The 20,893-nt window shown below is 42.2% G+C and overlaps 2 protein-coding genes across 5 annotated transcripts in view; one reads left to right on the plus strand and one right to left on the minus strand.

Annotated features, from left to right (window-relative positions):
- The window catches only part of LOC121554994 (von Willebrand factor C domain-containing protein 2-like), a 73,206-nt gene extending 70,386 nt beyond the window's left edge, over positions 1-2,820 (plus strand). For all 3 annotated transcript variants that reach the window (XM_041868739.2, XM_041868741.2, XM_045212091.1), the window contains one exon: positions 649-2,820. In XM_041868739.2, coding sequence (XP_041724673.1) covers positions 649-800 — 152 coding nt within the window. In that variant the 3' untranslated portion in view covers positions 801-2,820. The remainder of the gene's footprint in view (positions 1-648) is intronic.
- bard1 (BRCA1 associated RING domain 1) overlaps positions 1-20,893 on the minus strand; it is a 38,801-nt gene that overhangs the window by 7,001 nt on the left and 10,907 nt on the right. The window contains exons 8-11 of one of the 2 annotated variants that reach the window (XM_041868737.2): positions 20,645-20,777; positions 19,518-19,610; positions 15,585-15,682; positions 12,209-13,390 (exon numbers count right to left, since the gene is read on the minus strand). In XM_041868737.2, coding sequence (XP_041724671.2) covers positions 13,049-13,390; positions 15,585-15,682; positions 19,518-19,610; positions 20,645-20,777 — 666 coding nt within the window. In that variant the 3' untranslated portion in view covers positions 12,209-13,048. Of the gene's footprint in view, positions 1-12,208; positions 13,391-15,584; positions 15,683-19,517; positions 19,611-20,644; positions 20,778-20,893 lie in introns of those variants that run through there. The other variant, XM_041868738.2, reaches the window with a different exon arrangement.

Consider the following 20,893-nt stretch of genomic DNA (forward strand, 5'->3'; position numbering starts at 1 on the left):
GAAGTTACAGGTCTGTGAGAGCCAGAAATCTTGCTTGTTTGTAGGTGACCAAATACTTATTTTCCACCATAATTTGCAAATAAATTCATTAAAAATTCTACAATGTGATTTTCTGGATTTTTTTTCCTCAATTTGTCTGTCATAGTTGATGTGTACCTATGATGAAAATTACAGGCCTCTCTCATCTTTCTAAGTGGGAGAACTTGCACAATTGGTGGCTGACTAAATACTTTTTTTCCCCACTGTATGTGTGTGCATTTACGGGTGCATGTGTGTGTGTATGTGTGTACTCCAGCCCTCTCTGTGCTGTCAAGCCCTCTCCTCTCCTTTCTCTTCTCTCCTCCTCTCTGCTTGCGGCGCATTGGGATGCAAAGCGTTCTACGTCGAGGGCAAGCCAGGCTAAGAAAAGCGCTTTAATGTTGCAAAAACAAGCCCATCGGTGCATGCCCGTGAAAGGATCTGTGTGTCTGTTCTGACTTCAAAACTCCCCAGGCAGGCATCACTCTGCCATCCTCTTCTAACAGAACCTCCCAAGAGAACTACCACCACACTCATTTCTCCTTCTCTCTCCCCTCCCTCCTTGTCTCTCTTCCTCTTGTCGCTCTCTTTCTTTCTCTCTCTCTCTCTTCCTCTGCTCCCATGAGGCAGGTCCAAATTGCTTTGCCGGAACGACGATCATCCCAGCCGGTATTGAAGTGAAGGTGGACGACTGCACCATTTGCCGCTGTCACAATGGGGACTGGTGGAAGCCAGCACAGTGCCTGCGCCGGGAGTGCCTCAACGGCCAGACGTTGTCATAGCAACCCCAGCGGGGACGGTGTCGGTGATGTGCTGCCAGGGAGCGGTCCTGCCTGCTGCAAAGGCAAACAAACAAACAAACAAAACGCTCATCTTGTATGATTGATATGATGGACAGGACAGGAGCACAATTCCTTGGCAACATTGGCTAGGAGACTGCATAACTAGCTGAACTGAAAAGCTGTCATACACAGTACCTACACACTACCACAACTTTAACCACAGAGGAGCGGAGAGAGCAGGTGGAGGAACTTTTCTTGAGACTGTTTTTTGTCTTCTGTTTTGACTGACTATTTTTATTTTCTGATAATTACTTATTTCTTATGCTGCTTATAAACACAATGTTTATATATTTAATGAAGTCATTTCCTCCTAACCATTAGCACTGTTAAACATGGTCAATAGTTTTCTGTCATCTGCTTGTGGTCACTCACTCACAGAAATGAGATCTAGAGGGTTGAACAGGACACAATGACCAGAGAACCAGTAAGCACCCACATCATGGCACTTTGAGCAAAATGGGTCGGGGTTTAAATGGAATAAGTGAGATGTCTTCACCACACCGCTTTGCTGTGGGAATTACAATGGTCACCTAAAGATATCACTCACAGCTGTTGGCTTCTCACTAATTGTACAATCTTTCTATGAGTCAATAGCAAGAGTTCACTCCTGATGTTGGGGTCACTGAAATGAATTATTGACATAGAATGTCAGCATTCCGATGTGCTGTTAGTTACCCTCATCTGGGCTAGCAAAAGATGCACGGCCACAAACAGATCCCCTCATTTACTGTTTTTACTACACAATATTCTTGATGAGACTGTCTTCGAGGTGCTCTTCTCTGCATGGAGAGATTGGAGGCCAGTTCTATCCAATATATATCCAACCGATACATTTGTAAGTGATAAGTTACCGGAAAAAGTAGAAAAAGGAACCAACTTTATTTATTTCTGTAGTTGAAATAACTACTTAAGTTAGAAGCCATGTAACCTATAACAGAGTGGGTAAAAAATACATATTCTCCAGCAGTCATACACTACCGGGGCCATTCCTCTTGGCTTAATTGCTTTGTTGTTTTCCCCCATAGCCCAAACCAACAAAAATAGTCCTCAGAGTGAATAGCTTGAACTTGTTATCTAAGAAATTAGCGAACCAAGCAGCGGCCTGCTTTAATTTCCCTTAATCAAAGGGTATTCTGTGATAAATCATCTGGCCGGGCCTCTCTGTGCTCAGCTCTACGCCACCCGCCTGCCGTCTGCATGCAGCAGCCAAGCACCAGCAAGAACTCAGAGAGAGACAAAGGAGAAATCTGCATATGTCTTCTTGATGCTTCAAAGCAAACTTAGACACACACGTGAACACGTATGCATGTGCAAACACACAAGCGTGCCTGTGCACACACACTTGTACGCACACCCTTTCATCCTCTATAGGATAATAAATGTTGATCCACTGCACCCCAAGAAGAAGCACTTAAGCCAACAAGGCTCTCACTGAGATACAAAGCTCCTCTCCTCCCCTCCCATCCTCCCGTCTATAGATGACACAACAGATTTTCTGTTTTCTAGCCTCCTCCATATATCTGCATAGCTCCGCTACAGCACCCCACGATATGGCCAGGGCTATAACTTAGCTTGAGTTAATGCATTGCTTTTCCTATAGATTCCTTCCTATAGGTTTCAGGGTCACACACTCCAACCAACCAACCCCTTCCTTTTCTTTTTGAGATGATAAATATTAGTCATTAATTCAAAGGCAAATTTCTCTCTAAGCCCATGCAATTCATCACTGATACTTTAGTTTTGTGTGTTTCAGTGAGAATCCTTTCCCGTTCACCTTTTTAGAAGCTATTCCTTCTGTGTGATAGATTAACTACTTAATAACAGCTTCCAGCTTCTGGTAATTAGATGGAAATGAACCCAGGAGTGAGACCCCTGACTAAAGAGGTGGAAGAATAGAATATGACATAGTCTGTGTCCCAAATGGCACCCTATTCCTTATGTAGTGAGTGCACTACATTTGACCAGGGCCCATAGGGCTCTGGTCAAAAGTAGTACACTATATAGGGAGCAGGGTCCCATTTGGGACACAACCAAAATATGCATTACCTAATAAACCTCTCCTCCCAAACCCATCTATGTCTGTCTGCAGCCACTGTCCTGTAGACTACCTCATTCTGTTCTACTCAGCTGCCTGTAGTTTTATAATTATTGTATGATGGGGAATTCAGAAGATGAACAAATGAGGGAAGGGGACTTCAAGCCTGGGTGCATCATCAAAGTTGCTCAGGTCATTTTTATCATGACCTTGTCTCGTGATGAATAAGTCATTCGTAATGAGAATAAATGCAATTTGTCAAGCCAGAATGCCTACACGTACAGTACCTAGAGAAGAGAGTAGAGTGTTACTTTATTAATCCCAACTTGGGAAGTTGTTTTATCACAGCATGCATCATCAATAACTCACAAGGACAGGACACGTAACGATGACAGACATATAATACAAAAACGACACCTGCACCTAGTACAGGTCCATACATTGTAGAGACGACACCTAGCTCATAGTAGGGTCGATACATAGGAGCGAGATACTGAGAGAGAGAGAGAGAGACAGAGAGAGAGAGAGAGAGAGAGAGAGAGAGAGAGAGAGAGAGAGAGAGAGAGAGAGAGAGAGAGAGAGAGAGAGAGAGAGAGAGAGAGAGAGAGAGAGAGAGAGAGAGAGAGAGAGAGAGAGAGAGAGAGAGAGAGAGTTCCAGATGAACAGCTCAGAAGCATGTCATATTGTAGTTGCTCTGGATAAAACCCGTACAGGAACCGTCCAAGGCCTACAGTTGCAAACCAACCAGCTGAGACCTCCTATGTATATCCATTATCTGCCTCTCTTCCGTATAACATTTTCATCATAGGTACACGTCAACTATGACAGACAAATTGAGAAAATAAAATCCAGTAAATCACATTGAAGGATTTTTTATGAATTTATGGTGGAAAATAAGTATTTGGTCACCTACAAACAAGCAAGATTTCTGGCTCTCACAGACTGGTAACTTCTTCTTTAAGAGGCTCCTCTGTCCTCCACTCGTTACCTGTATTAATGGCACCTGTTTGAACTTGTTATCAGAATAAAAGACACCTGTCCACAACATCAAACAGTCACACTCCAAACTCCACTATGGCCAAGACCAAAGAGCTGTCAAAGGACACCAGAAACAAAATTGTAGACCTTCACCAGGCTGGGAAGACTGAATCTGCAATAGGTAAGCAGCTTGGTTTGAAGAAATCAACTGTGGGAGCAATTATTAGGAAATGGAAGACATACAAGACCACTGATAATCTCCCTCGATCTGGGGCTCCATGCAAGATCTCACCCCGTGGGGTCAAAAAGATCACAAGTGAGCGGTGAGCAAAAGTGAGCAAAAATCCCAGAACCACACGGGGGGACCTAGTGAATGACCTGCAGAGAGCTGGGACCAAAGTAACAAAGCCTACCATCAGTAACACACTACGCCGCCAGGGACTCAAATCCTGCAGTGCCAGATGTGTCCCCCTGCTTAAACCAGTACATGTCCAGGCCCGTCTGAAGTTTGCTAGAGTGCATTTGGATGATCCAGAAGAGGATTGGGAGAATGTCATATGGTCAGATGAAACCAAAATAGAACTTTTTGGTAAAAACTCAACTCGGCGTGTTTGGAGGACAAAGAATGCTGAGTTGCAACCAAAGAACGCCATACCTACTGTGAAGCATGGGGGTGGAAACATCATGCTTTGGGGCTGTTTTTCTGCAAAGGGACCAGGACGACTGATCCGTGTAAAGGAAAGAATGAATGGGGCCATGTATCGTGAGATTTTGAGTGAAAACCTCCTTCCATCAGCAAGGGCATTGAAGATTAAACGTGGCTGGGTCTTTCAGCATGACAATGATCCCAAACACACCGCCCGGGCAACGAAGGAGTGGCTTTGTAAGAAGCATTTCAAGGTCCTGGAGTGGCCTAGCCAGTCTCCAGATCTCAACCCCATAGAAAATCTATGGAGGGAGTTGAAAGTCCGTGTTGCCCAGCGACAGCCCCAAAACATCACTGCTCTAGAGGAGATCTGCATGGAGGAATGGGTCAAAATATCAGCAACAGTGTGTGAAAACCTTGTGAAGACTTACAGAAAACGTATGACCTGTGTCATTGCCAACAAAAGGTATATAACAAAGTATTGAGAAACTTTTGTTATTGACCAAATACTTATTTTCCACCATAATTTGCAAATAAATTCATTAAACATCCTACAATGTGATTTTCTGGATTTTTTCCCCCTCATTTTGTCTGTCATGGTTGACGTGTACCTATGATGAAAATTACAGGCCTCTCTCATCTTTTTAAGTGGGAGAACTTGCACAATTGGTGGCTGACTAAATACTTTTTTTCCCCCACTGTATAATGTATAACAATGCATATACAGTATATAGCTCTGGGGATAGGGAAGGGGTCCTCCAGGGATTGTGTGGGTAGCAGTACAGCTGAACCTGCTCTGGATATGTGGTCAATCCCTCCCTCAGGAATCGTTAACTTCCTGCAGTTCTACACATTTTGTCATGGGGCAGAGGAAAATGTGCAGTTAAAGCTAACCTTTTCTACACATTTTGCCATGAGGCTGAGATAAAATGTTGCTGTTTTAAAGCTAATTAAAGCTCAAATATAGGTGTGCTGACTGTGATAAAGGAACTGGATTATGAGCTGTCTTGCTTGTTGAATCAACAAATGAAGTAGGCAGTGGCATGGTGCATATAGCCATAGAAGCACAGTGACATATCCATCAATGCAGTCATATTCGTGGCTTAATTGGGATGTGGCTTTCAGTTAGTTATTTTTGGCCACCCATCCCATGAAAGTGAATGTCATTCCAGTTAATCTGAATGTCATTCCAGTGCACTGCTTGCTATGAATTATATCTGGTTTAGGTAAAAAGACAAAGTCGCGTTTAGAACATGGCAGTAGAGGCATAATCCTGATTTTACTTATGCAGGACAATAAAAGTAAGGCATGTGATATAGCAGAAATTGTGTAATAGAATTATTTTAAACCTAAAATATTGTCATATAATTTTAAACAGGTTTTATACCAATTTTCTGTAAAAAGAAAAAAAAACTCTACAATACAGTGGGGAGAACAAGTATTTGATACACTGCTGATTTTGCAGGTTTTCCTACTTACAAAGCATGTAGAGGTCTGTAATTTTATCATAGGTACACTTCAACTGTGAGAGACGGAATCTAAAACAAAAATCCAGAAAATCACATTGTATGATTTTTAAGTAATTAATTTGCATTTTATTTAATGACATACAGTGGGGAAAAAAAGTATTTAGTCAGCCACCAATTGTGCAAGTTCTCCCACTTAAAAAGATGAGAGAGGCCTGTCATTTTCATCATAGGTACACGTCAACTATGACAGACAAAATGAGGAAAAAAAACCCAGCCACTCCAGGCCCGTCTGAAGTTTGCTAATGACCATCTGGATGATCCAGAGGAGGAATGGAAGAAGGTCATGTGGTCTGATGAGACAAAAATAGAGCTTTTTGGTCTAAACTCCACTCGCCGTGTTTGGAGGAAGAAGAAGGATGAGTACAACCCCAAGAACACCATCCCAACCGTGAAGCATGGAGGTTGAAACATCATTCTTTGGGGATGCTTTTCTGCAAAGGGGACAGGATGACTGCACCGTATTGAGGGGAGGATGGATTGGGCCATGTATCGTGAGATCTTGGCCAACAACCTCCTTCCCTCAGTAAGAGCATTGAAGATGGGTCGTGGCTGGGTCTTCCAGCATGACAATGACCCGAAACACACAGCCAGGGCAACTAAGGAGTGGCTCCGTAAGAAGCATCTAGCCAGTGGCCTAGCCAGTCTCCAGACCTGAACCCAATAGAAAATCTTTGGAGGGAGCTGAAAGTCGGTATTGCCCAGCAACAGCCCCGAAACCTGAAGGATCTGGAGAAGGTCTGTATGGAGGAGTGGGCCAAAATCCCTGCTGCAGTGTGTGCAAACCTGGTCAAGACCTACAGGAAATGTATGATCTCTGTAATTGCAAACAAAGGTTTCTGTACCAAATATTAAGTTCTGCATTTCTGATGTATCAAATACTTATGTCATGCAGTAAAATGCAAATTAATTACTTAAAAATCATACAATGTGATTTTCTGGATTTCCATCTCTCACAGTTGAAGTGTACCTATGATAAAAATTACAGACCTCTACATGCTTTGTAAGTAGGAAAACCTGCAAAATCGGCAGTGTATCAAATACTTGTTCTCCCCACTGTATATGCACAGACCATAAATGTGAACATTTTTGTTTCTTGGAAAGCTGTGAGTGCTATTATATGAGACAATATCAGTACTTGTTGCGTTTACAACTTGTGTAAGTCCTATCATCAACTGATTTCAGCCAGTGTATGGCTGTGGATTGAGTGCATTGTTTGAATGGAATGTTGGCATATTGGCAAGAGAATTCATTCCTCTAAAGCTGGCTGGATAGCTAGCTAACAAACATACAGTGCAGATCAATTCTTCAAATTCATTATTTTACACAATATCTTATCACAGCACTGGCAAACAATGGTTGACCAACTCCCTGACCAAAATGGCTGACCTTTATCCCATAATAAGAAGGTTAATGTCCATTCTAGTATTCTAATTCCTATTTCTATGTAGAGAACATAACAATTTTGCTCAATCTGATTGGGTGTGCCTGGCTCCCCCTGGCTGCCCTCCGGTCTTTGATAATATTGAAATAACCCCTCTCCCATTAGTATTGCTAACCCCTTTCTCTTTATTGACAATCACATTCCCTGTTTGTTTCATGAACAGTTGTACAATGAAAGGACGGAAGGTCTTATTTGAATAATACAGAGGGAAATAATTCAAGGACAAAGGTTAAAAAGGCAGTCATAAATGTTTTCACCACCAGCTACCACCTAGCATCCTGAACATGGGTTACTGCAGGGAGCTTTCAATGTACTCTAAAACTGTTCAGTAAACTTGCAGTAGATTTTGAATCCAACCCGGAGACCCCAGACGCAGTGAAGAATTATTGACTGAGTAATAGAGTTTCAAAATGTATCAAAAGATAGTCTGAGGGAGCAGTCTGAGGGAGCAGTCAATATCCCTGATAATTTTCTGCTCATGAAATAGTCTGGTCTTTTGCGTGTCTGGCCCTGAAATTCTAGCCTACTACTCACAAAGCACTCTCCAACCCATTCAACTTAACACTGCTTTGCCGTCCGTCTCCATGCTGTAAATGTGTACCATTTCTATTTTCACCGACTTACTGTAGCTGGAAGCTATAAAAGATTGTTCTATTGCTTTTTTTAAAAACAAAAACTGCCTGAAAAAACAACAGAGTACTATCTAATATGGAGAGAAAAACATTTATTAAACAATCAAATTGTATTATTATACAGGCACTGGGGGTTACTCCTAAAGATTATATTAATATTAACTCCTACTGTTATCATTTAATGTTATATCGAATTAGAGCCAGAAATGTTTATAATAAAACAAAGAGATGGTTTGGTTGGAAGTACCAAGACACACTAACCTCTAGACCATAGCGTATAAGACATAGTGGGTACATACGTACAGTGGGGGAAAAAAGTATTTAGTCAGCCACCAATTGTGCAAGTTCTCCCACTTAAAAAGATGAGAGAGGCCTGTAATTTTCATCATAGGTACACATCAACTATGACAGACAAAATGAGAATTTTTTTTCTCCAGAAAATCACATTGTAGGATTTGTAATGAATTTATTTGCAAATTATGGTGGAAAATAAGTATTTGATCAATAACAAAAGTTTCTCAATACTTTGTTATATACCCTTTGTTGGCAATGACACAGGTCAAACGTTTTCTGTAAGTCTTCACAAGGTTTTCACACACAGTTGCTGGTATTTTGGCCCATTCCTCCATGCAGATCTCCTCTAGAGCAGTGATGTTTTGGGGCTGTCGCTGGGCAACACGGACTTTCAACTCCATCCAAAGATTTTCTATGGGGTTGAGATCTGGAGACTGGCTAGGCCACTCCAGGACCTTGAAATGCTTCTTACGAAGCCACTCCTTCGTTGCCTGGGCGGTGTGTTTGGGATCATTGTCATGCTGAAAGACCCAGCCACGTTTCATCTTCAATGCCCTTGCTGATTGAAGGAGGTTGTCACTCAAAATCTCACGATACATGGCCCCATTCATTCTTTCCTTTACACGGATCAGTCGTCCTGGTCCCTTTGCAGAAAAACAGCCCCAAAGCATGATGTTTCCACCCCCATGCTTCACAGTAGGTATGGTGTTCTTTGGATGCAACTCAGCATTCTTTGTCCTCCAAACACGACGAGTTGAGTTTTTACCAAAAAGTTATATTTTGGTTTCATCGGATCATATGAAATTCTCCCAATCCTCTTCTGGATCATCCAAATGCACTCTAGCAAACTTCAGACGGGCCTGGACATGTACTGGCTTAAGCAGGGGGACACGTCTGGCACTGGCGGCGTAGTTTGTTACTGATGGTAGGCTTTGTTACTTTGGTCCCAGCTCTCTGCAGGTCATTCACTAGGTCCCCCCGTGTGGTTCTGGGATTTTTTGCTCACCGTTCTTGTGATCATTTTGCCCCCACGGGGTGAGATCTTGCGTGGAGCCCCAGATCGAGGGAGATTATCAGTGGTCTTGTATGTCTTCCATGTCCTAATAATTGCTCCCACAGTTGATTTCTTCAAACCAAGCTGCTTACCTATTGCAGATTCAGTCTTCCCAGCCTGGTGCAGGTCTACAATTTTGTTTCTGGTGTCATTTGACAACTCTTTGGTCTTGGCCATAGTGGAGTTTGGAGTGTGACTGTTTGAGGTTGTGGACAGGTGTTTTTTATACTGATAACAAGTTCAAGCAGGTGCCATTAATACAGGTAACGAGTGGAGGACAGAGGAGCCTCTTAAAGAATAAGTTACAGGTCTGTGAGAGCCAGAAATCTTGCTTGTTTGTAGGTGACCAAATACTTATTTTCCACCATAATTTGCTAATAATTTCATAAAAAATCCTACAATGTGATTTTCTGGATAGTAATTTGTCTGTCATAGTTGATGTGTACCTATGATGAAAATTACAGGCCTCTCTCATCTTTTTAAGTGGGAGAACTTGCACAATTGGTGGCTGACTAAATACTTTTTTCCCCCCACTGTACATCTAACCAAACACTCCAGATTTGTATTCCATTTGAAATATAACAACCTTTGGTGCCAATTATGGTGTATATTAACTTGTAAATACCTTCTAAACATATGTGTATTCTGAAAATCGGAGGTGGAGAAGAAAAAATGTGTATTATTTACGGAGACAAAAACTATTTTGTTAAATAGACTGAAAAATAAGTGTTATTATACAGCAAGGGTGTGTGTGTCAATTTATTTATTTCATTTCCACTTCTATTGTCCAGACAGAAACACAATCCTACACAGGTTTAGGGTGAGAGTGCGCACAGATTGCAGATACTGAATGCGTGCAATTCTACACCACTTTATTGAAGGAAAGGTAACTCATTCACAATATGACCTCTGCATGAAACTTAGGGGCTGTAATTCCCTGTACCACAAATGAGAGAAACATGGGGGTGTGTGTTAACATTTTACTTCCAATTCTTTGACATCGACAGTATTTCATATTTACATTTACATTTTAGTCATTTAGCAGACGCTCTTATCCAGAGCGACTTACAGTTAGTGAATACATCTTTTTTTTTATTTTTATACTGGCCCCCCGTGGGAATCGAACCCACAACCCTGGCGTTGCAAACGCCGTGCTCTATCAACTGAGCTACATCCCTGCCGGCCATTCCCTCCCCTACCCTGGACGACGCTGGGCCAATTGTGCGCCGCCCATGAGTCTCCCGGTCGCGGCCGGCTGCGACAGAGCCTGGATTCGAACCAGGATCTCTAGTGGCACAGTTAGCACTGCGATGCAGTGCCTTAGACCACTGCGCCACTCAGGAGTCGTATGACTTACACCTGAAGCATCATGCTCCTTCCCATCCCAGTGTAGCTGGGAGAGAGAACACCAGTCAAACAAACCATGCAGAGATCAGAAAATAACTCTTTGGGGGGATAGTGCCTGGGTCATAGCCTACCACTATAGAAAACCAGGAAAAGGAGGATATTGGTTTCGGGGTTAGGTCAACTTCAATGATGTACAGATAGAGGATATCATGTCAGAGAAGCGGGAATTCCTGATGAATCAGGAAAAATCACATCCCTGAGGTCTACTACAGGAAGTAACCCAGGGCTTTCCTCTGTCTTTATCACAAATGCCATTTGGGATACACGTTATCTGCTTAAACACATTCCTATTCATTACGAGGCTGAGGTTCTGTCTGTCCGCACCACTAATCCCCCCCCACACACACCTCCCGCATGGACAGAAAGGGGCAATTTAATGTGGCACGCTGCAATCAATAGCAATTAGGCCTATCCCTGATTAATACTATTGAGAAGGAGAGGGGCATCCTGGGAGATGGGGAAGAGAGGATGGCTGTGTCCTACTTCAAAGGCCGGCAGATTGCGATATTGAGTCATTTCATCTTACTGTCCAATGGCATTTTATGCAGCCGGCTATACACTTGTATCCCCTGTGGACTGGTTAATACAACAACAACAAAAATCTCCATTCAGGCTGCAAAGGCGTTGATTTCCTCCTTAACTCATTTTAATTGCGAGAAGGTGGAAAAACGTGTACTTTATTTTTTAAACATAATTTTCCACCACTATGGCTAATGCTACTTTCTGATGTTGCGCCCTGCGTTCAGCCAGGGGTAAACAGACTGCTGCAACCTGATTGGCTGAACGCGATACCTAACATCTGGGAATAGCATTCCTAGGTATTAGCCACTATTACCACCTTCTCGCCATAAAATTCCTAATATTGAGTTGCACCCCCTTTTGCCATCAGAACAGCCTCAATTCGTCGGGGCATGGACCACAAGGGGTCGAAAGCGTTCCACAGGGATGCTGTCCCATGTTGACTCCAATGCATCCCACACTTCCCACACTCGGCTGGATGTCCTTTGGGTGGTGGACCATTCTTGATACACACGGGAAACTGTTGAATGTGAAAAACCCAGCAGCGTTGCAGTTCTTGACGCACTCAAAACGCACCGGTTTGAGTGTGTCAAGAACTGCAACACTACTGGGTTTCACGTTTAACAGTTTCCTGTGTGTATCAAGAAAGGCACCTACTACCATACCCCGTTCAAATATTTTGTCTTGCCCATTCATCCTCAATCGTCTCAAGGCATAAAAATCCTTCTTTAGCCTGTCTCCTCCCCTTCATCTACACTGATTGAAGTGGATTTAACAAGTGACATCAATAAGGGATCATAGGTTTCACCTGGATTCACCTGGTCAGTCTATGTCATGGAAAGAGCAGATGTTCTTAATGTTTTGTCCACTCAGTGTATATAATTAAGATAAATTAGAGTTAGTAATTGTTTTGCTGCAACAATGGTGTTTATTTCATAGAATACCATTCATTCTCAAAAGCCCAAACAGAAAACTGTGTGCAGCAGCGGGAGGAGGTGACGTTAGTATTAATAAAAGGCAGTGTTTCATCATTTTTCTTTTTTTTTGAAAATTGCAGAACAACTCATAGAAAATTGAGAATAGAGGCAGTCACAATTCAGTTTGAAAGACATTCAAAGAAAAGGGTATCCTCAAAAGCACAGACATTATAAAGAGTCTCAGTAGGAGAAAGAAGTTGATTTTCCACTCCTTCATTCAAAACACTGAAAAGTGCTGAAATGTTTATAATCTTCTATCGTCATTGAGCAGGGATAAAAATATCAACATAAAGAAACACTTCATTAGCTTATCTTTGAACTACAGGTACAAAACTTTAAGAACAACAAGTCATGGCTTGTGGTAGGTGGGTATATAAGGCCAAATCCACATAGGCATCAGAGGCTGTACGGCCACAGTCAGTCCCCAATCTCTATTACGTCAAGGTTATAGTTCTACAACCACAGCTGTCTGTGTGTTCTGATTAGACCTTGATATTCAGGTGGGAGACAGACAGTCCAGGGTGCAATGTTACAGAACGTTTAAATAGAAACGTATTGTGTAGAACAGATATGATTGTCTGTCATGTAGAATAGGCAATCATGATAACACTATTTATTACATTTCTATCGGAATTGTTGCGAACGTTTCACCTCACTGAATACACACCAGATGTGTCTATGATTCAAGCTCAGGCACTGGCAGTAGCTGGAAGGCCGATATACAGTTTACAACCCATGTAGATGGAGCTGACCACACCTTTCCTAACCTCACCCTAGGGGGCCTGTAAGAGCCCTGGGGATCATAGATGATGTACTGGGTACACAGGGCCTGGTCTGAGCCCGGAGAGGCGTGGTAGGCTGCAGCAGACAGGGTCTGGGTCACATCACTGTCTGGTTTGGGCTGTCGGGTCAGGACCTGGCCCCCTGCCTCTCTCACCAGCTGGAGGAGCTCGTCCCTGGGGGGCTTCCTGAAGGAGCCCATGAGGTAGAAGAAACAACCGTCCAACAGTGGGGGCAGCTGGGGTAGAGATGAGGAGTATTGTAGAGTAGAGTAAAATAAAGTCAAAGAGTAGAGTTAAATACAGTAGAATAAAATAGGAAGAGAAGGCTTTAAAGTCAAATAAAACTTTTCACTGACTTACTGTAGCTGGTTATTAAGACAAAAACACATATGTGGACTGCAAGGAAAACTAAAAAAAGTATTTGTCATCCTCTAACAAGGAAAAGTGAGGCCGTTTCATTTGTTTCATGAATTTTGTAAATTATGGTAGACAAGCCCTTACAAATTCATCAAAGCCCTGTGCATCCAGAGGGAGGAGAAAGAGAATGTATCTTCTTCCTTGATCCTAAACAATGGAAACCATTCTAGTGCCTCGGGATAGAATCAAGTCCCACTAAGAATAGCCTAGTGTCTGAACAAAGTGTCCAGACAACAGAGAGAATTTCTCCTTGTTCTGTAATGAGTTGAAATGCAGCTGAATCACTGCTACATCACAGCCACAACCTTTCAGTTCTTCCATAACCGCAGCCTCTACTCCACCACTGGGTAATATGGCCTAAAACTCTAATCAATTATTTCAAACTTATGGGCGATTCACGATATACATCTCGATTTATTTTGTTCTCTCTAAATAAGCTTTGTTGTACAATTAAAAGGTCAAATACACTGCATTAAAAAAAAGTCTGCAATAATCTAATGAATTCAGATCTTGTGAAATTATACCTAGGCTGAATACATGCCTTCCACAACAATAAGACCCACTAATAATTTAAATCAAAATAGTTGTACCTGCTTTTTTTTTGCAATAATCACCCGATCTGGATTTCAGGACTGTCTATAAAAATCCCCTTTTAGTTACACATTTAACCAGAACCATGCATAATGCACATTCACTAATAATGTAGCAGGCATTATAGAAAATTAACACTGGTCTCATAAACAATTTCTCAAGCACAAGCCCACGTGCTAGTGAGTAGCCAGCAAATATTTATATTTCAAGTTTAGCCAACTTGGATCTAGATATCATTTCACAAGCTCTGAATTCAGCTAACAAGGCAAAACAGTTGAATCATTATGAACACAACCTTCTGTCCATCTACAACTGTTTGAACAGCATGTTAGCCTGTCCACTTTGTTCAGATGTTGAAATCAAGTGGCCTACCTTATTTCTCAGAATGAGAACGAGTTGCCAATTCCTTATATACTTGTTTTACGCTTGTTTCACATTTATAAAACACAGACTAAACAGCTAGTATAACAATCTTTATTTGACTAAAATGCTGCTAGCGATACGTGGCACCGCAATGCGCGCACAACAAACAGAGCATTACTTTTCCAAAATGAATGTTCATTGGTACATCCATTTTAGTAGTGTCTGCTGTGCTCGAAAAATTTTAACATAAACAGGGTTCGAAAGGTTAACTTCACCTATGTTCCAGTAAAATAATGTCTCCATGTGTTTCGGTGTCCATATGACCAATTCTGTTGGACCAAACCTCAAAATGCAAATAGCCGTTTGTCAGAGAGGATGAAGTGATCTCTCATCTTTGTTGTTGTGAGTGTTAGGGGGAGGGGCTTGGGAGAAAGAGGCAAAGCGAGAGGTTTCACACTTGCCAAAATCTGTCCAAAATAAGCCCAATGCGTTTCTATGCACTTATTTTGAACCTAAGCTTGTCGCCTGCCTTCCCGCCTTTGGGACAAAGACTCACATTGTCAGGGTGGAGACATGAGCATCTCGTCATTATATACAGATTTCTGGTGTAAATGGGAAGGTGCACAGCACAGAAGGAGCGAACGAGACAAGACCAAAAAGACATGAGAACAAGCAGACAAACGAAAAATACAAAAAACCTTCAATCTGTGATACAGGCATTTGGAATATCACTCAAAAACATAAATTCTAATTAATTCGATATATCGTCCAGCCCTACTCCAATCTACTCTATTGCATTCTATTATATTCCATTCTATTGGGGTTGCATTGTAATGGCATTGCTTTCCAACCCAAGAGCCATACTCCATCATTGTAGCTTTTTTTTCTACTCCAAAACTCTTATCAGTTTAGTGGCTGTGTAGTCAGGTGCCAGAAGGCCCCTCTACTGAGTGCATCAATGCACTCAATTGTTTCCTGCTCTAAACTGGTACTCTCCAGAGTTTGAGTTTGCCGGTTCATTGCCTCCATTTTGTTTTGTTTTCTATGTGTGTTACCTACCAGGCTGTTTCTGTTAATGCGGCTGCGTTGTGGTCCTTCTCCTGCTTCATGGTCACTCTCGGCAATCCAGCTATCTGCCTGCAGGCACGCCTCTACCCCTGTGTGAGGAAAGAAAGAGGGAGGGAGGGAGATAGAGAAAGAGAGAGAGGGACAGAGACAACAGTAGCTTAGATGAGTGGAGAGAACTTGAAAACCTATTTAATAGCTAGATGAGATCCCTGCGGTCAAATGAACCCATGGCCGTGGCTATGTTAGTACCACACACTAGGTTGTGAATGTTTAAATGTTAAAACAAAATGGGGATCCTTAAAAGTTAAGAAAAATCCCTTACCGAGAATGTTTTAATCACAGTGCAGTTATTACATTTACATTTTAGTCATTTAGCAGACGCTCTTATCCAGAGCGACTTACAGGAGCAATTAGGGTTAAGTGCCTTGCTCAAGGGCACAGACAGATTTTTCACCTAGTCGGCTCGGGGATTAGAACCAGCGACCTTTCGGTTACTGGCACTACGCTCTTAACCACTAAGCTACCTGCCGCCCAGGTTATCACAAAACATTATTTTCTGTGTTATAGCCTAATTAGACAATAGGCTATAAAGGCTTGGGGAAAGTTGAATGTGTAATTTGAATGTAGACTTGGTGATATGAAGTAGATGAACAAAAAGTAAAACAGCAGTGGGTCAATATACGCAAAAAAACTAAAAGAGCATTGAAGCGTGAGACTCTGGTGCCCTGGCTACCATGCTGTGAACTGCGTGAAGCGAACCTGTGCACGTGCCAATACTGTGTGTGACTTTGAGAGCGAAGTGCTGTATCTCACTCATCTCAATAATCTAGCCTATTCATTGATGATAGCCCCTGCTTTACTGAAGTTTAGACATTGCAAACCAATGATTGCCGACAGATAGGCCTAGTGCACCGTTCTGACTGTCTGCCTGGTGGCCGACCTGCTTATACTGTGCCCCTTCCTTCTCGCTCTGTCCCTTGCTAGCTCGCTATGAAAGATGTGAGTTTGTGTTCTCGGAAATACGGCAACTAATCAGTCTCCTCCGGTCCAAAAACACTGACGCTTAGGAGTCGTTTCCTAGCGGAATCTTGACACTCAGAAATGGGAGTCGACTTGCAAGGAGTCGAGGAATCAATTATTTTGGAGTAGAGACTCTCCACCACTATGTCATCGTCGTTAACAGTTGGAAAAATGGCAGAGAAAGGCAAGCAAAAGCAGCAAAGTCCTGTATGACAATACTTTGAGAAGGAAATGCAAACTTTGCGAGGTGGAATTGAGGTAAAGTAATGGTGGTACAGGTGCAATGCTGAATCATCTGAAAGGGAAGCACTGTGAGACCCAAACTGTTGCTAGCAGCAGCATTGGGAATTCATATGTGAATTTTATGAATTTCTTATCGTTTTAACAAAACTCATTTTTGTTTTTAATGGCTGTTTAAAAAGTTAGGAAAATTATATTTTCCATTTGTCACATCCCTACCACACACTCTTACAGATCATCGCTACAGTATGTAACCATGGACAAGTCCTACGTATGTGAAGAAACCATTTGAGAAATGAAAGAACAGTGTGATAAAGAGTTGAATGCCCTCAACACACTTGCCCTATAGGACGAATGATGCAACACAGATTGAAATACGGCGCGCTTTGGCGTAGTATCTCCTTCTCGCCACGTGAAAGAAATGAACCGTGTACAAAAGCAGTGAATTTCCCACATAGCGCTTGAAAACAAATTGAGTACCAGGATCTGGTCTAGTAGTAGCGCTTCCAACCACTGACTACATATGGCCCCCAGTAGCAGGAGTTCAATACACACATCCACCTTATTCCACTCTTCACTTCTCTCTAATCTATCGCCCCCTTTCATTTCTTACTATAATGTCACACATGTTTTCCCCCTCCCTGTGGTGCCACAGACAAGAGGAAGGTTTTCTCCAACGGTACCAGACAACAGAACTTGAATAGTACTGTCTGAGACTAGGTAAATGCTCCATTATTACATTATCAATTGTAAAAACAATATTTGGGTTGTTGTGTTGCACAGCACTGAGAGACCTCTTTGTGCCAAGAAAGGTTTGGATGACAGATGCACAGCACAGTCAGGGCTAAAATGTGAGGGTTGCTTTAAACTTTTTCATTGGTTGGGGTAATTTATGGACATTAGCTGCATCCAAAATGGCACTACCCCCTATATAATGTGCTATATAGGAAATAAAATACAATTTCAGACAACCCTTACTCTAGTAAAATAAGCATTTCAAGGGGAGTGAGGGTTACATTAAACTTTTCCGTTGGTTGGGGTAATTTATGGACATTAGTTACTCCATGCAAATAACATACGCTAAAGCTTAATGACAATCTGCAAGGTAACCAAGTGTTTCCATTTTAATGTCTCATGATGCCATTGTGCCTGGCATGATGATATGTGCTATCAATACAACAGTGCCATCTTGATCACTGCTTAACTGTGGCGGCTACAATGTCTTTTCTCATGAGGACAGTTCCCATGTGACCACATGCACACTCACACTACACAGTCGCACAACACTGTCTGACACACACAGTGTCCATAGCAGTCATCAGGCATAATTACATTTAGTCATCCCCCTTAATTGCTGCTTTCATTTGGAGAGACCCTGCGAGGCCTCGGCAGGGGGAAAGAGATACCGGGGTTAATCCCGGCTCCCACTCCGCTCTGCTCCGGACGATAGGGCCAGCTAGTTAGCCCTGCCGCCACCACCACCGTTAGCAGAGGAGACATTAGGATATCAGCTAATTCGATTCTTGGAGATGTAGGAGGAGAGAAGAAGGAAAGAGGGACAGAGAGGGAGAGGGATGGAGAGTGGGGTGACTGGGGTACATGGAAAGAGGGACAGACAGAGAGGGAAGGAGTGTGGCACACTTGTTGTTGAGGGTAGACAGGCTGTGTCAAGTGTTCATCCTCCATGGAGGAGAGTGAGGTGTTGGGAATAATAAAATGTGCTCAATCCTAAAAAGACACACACACACAGTACACTAGCACACACACACACACACAAGGCGCCAGACACCTTGATGACAGTCAGTCACTTTTTTCCCTTTTGAGGTAGACTGCCTGTGAATATCTAGTGTATTTTACTGTTGCCACTAGGAATAGACTGCAAAAAAAAAGAATGCATGGAAATAGTAAAGTTTCCACTTATAAATTCACCTCTGTAGGAATCAAACAAGAGAAGAGTGTTTCCTTCTTTGATTTCTACCCATTTTGACGTCTAGGTCCGCTGACAATTCACAAACCCCCCAATTTCCTGTATTTGCCTGTATGCCCAACATGTACATTTAATATCTACAATTTCATGTTGCACAAACCCTTCATGCCTCTCAGGACACTGCATAGCATAGAATAAAGAAGATAAAAGACAAAGTACAAAAGCAAACACATTTCTTCCAAAACCAAGGAAACACATGAGAGATAATGCAAGGGAAGATGCATAAAGGTAGGCATATTTCTCCATCTAGATCGTTATGGAGTACGAATCCATACTGCTTTAAAGCAAACTTGAGGGTAGAGTATAACTCTGAATGCCTGATCTCGTCGATCATGTAAAAATGTAAGGGTTTGAAATGATATACTATGCATGCTCAATGTATCCATGTACATTTTGTAACACAGTATATGGACAGTTTTACAATATAATCATATTTCTCATTAGAATACATTAACCATACATAGACACACATTTGAAAGAAGCAGTGCAGAACCAAGGTCAAAGGCCACAGTTAATGTATGGGGGAAAAGGGTGCCATTTGGGATGCAGCCTGTATAAGAATAATAAGATACTTAAGATAATTAGACTTAAGTTCATATAGGCCGAAGGTATGGTAAGAGGCAGAGTTGTAGACCAGGCTACTGTAGGCCTAGGAGGTAGAGGTGAAAGTTACTTACAGCTAAAGTTGAGGACCCAGCAGCCGTTCAGGAGACCCAGGAGAGTGGACAGAGTGGCGGGCATCGGCCCGTCTGACACCACCACATGGGTGACTAGAGGAATGGGAGAAGAAGAACTGGATGTCATCCAAAGAGCTACCATTCACAATGTGTATTAGTGCATGGGTAGTGATGGATACAGCACACATCAACTAATGTCTGCCATTGCATGGATTAGGTTAGTACACATCAAGTACATGCCAGTGCATTCAATTGGTTTCGTATCTGTTTATAACAGTTACATTCTGATAATAAAATGTAATATAAATGTAGGCCTACTGAATAGAAATAGACAGTTGAATACAATTTTCATAGAATAGCCTTCTCCAAAACATTATTTTAATAAAAAGCTTGGCAATGTCCTTGTTGTGAGTCATTGCAACACAGGCGTGGGTAGACTCAGCCTCATTCACACCAGGCTTAGACAATGAGACATTCTTATAATAAAAAATGCAGTCTCTTCAGTCAACAAGACTGTGGCTAACAGTCTGCAAAATGACCTTAATTGTTTCTCGGGGCTAAACTCTGTGGTTTACATGCTGTGGAGCTTTGCTCTGCCTTCACTTTAAATAATAGGAGACACTCAGACACTGAAGTCTTTACTACCCAAAGCCCTGAAAACAGAATGAGACAGAGAGAGAGAAACTAAAGTTCATCACAACATAAGTCACAAACAGCTTATGAGAAATTACTTCACTTACTTTACAGGCATTCAGCCCTGTCCTCTGTTCCAACTGCCTTCCCTGTTACTCTGTACCACTAAGACTTGCAAAGCTCCAAAAAGGTAGCTACCTGTATGTAATAAGTGATGTTGCACCCCTTTCATACTACTACAAATGTGAGTCTTCTGTGTCTTAATCAAGCCTAGAGTGGTTGGGAGTAACCCAGAAGAAAGTCCAAAAATGTGCCTGGACCCAGATCTTTTTGTGTTGAATTGCCAACTCCTATTTGGTCGTTGACATGCCAAACAAATGTTTGCCATAGGATTTGGCATGACAGAACTAAAATATCTGGGACCAGGCTAGTATCAAATGTGTTGTGGCAGTGGATGGGTAGATAGGTACAGGTATAGTGGAAAGGTAAGTTACCTGAGCAGGAGAAGGCGTCTGCCCTCTTTCCTCCCAGTAGTTGTCCCAGTTTGGCCAGCCGGGTCTGTTGGGACTGGGACAGTTTACTGCCCAGTACAACTACCTGTTCCTCCCGTCTCACACCTTCACTGGCCTGTAACACAACACAGACACACACCATGGGTTTTAAACAACGGATTTTAGATTGTTGCACTCTTGCAACTTATAGTATATAATAAATAGATAAATAAAAAAGGTATAAAATAAAAC

This window comes from Coregonus clupeaformis, chromosome 40, assembly GCF_020615455.1.
Source record: "Coregonus clupeaformis isolate EN_2021a chromosome 40, ASM2061545v1, whole genome shotgun sequence".
In the NCBI taxonomy this organism is placed as follows: Eukaryota; Metazoa; Chordata; class Actinopteri; order Salmoniformes; family Salmonidae; genus Coregonus; species Coregonus clupeaformis.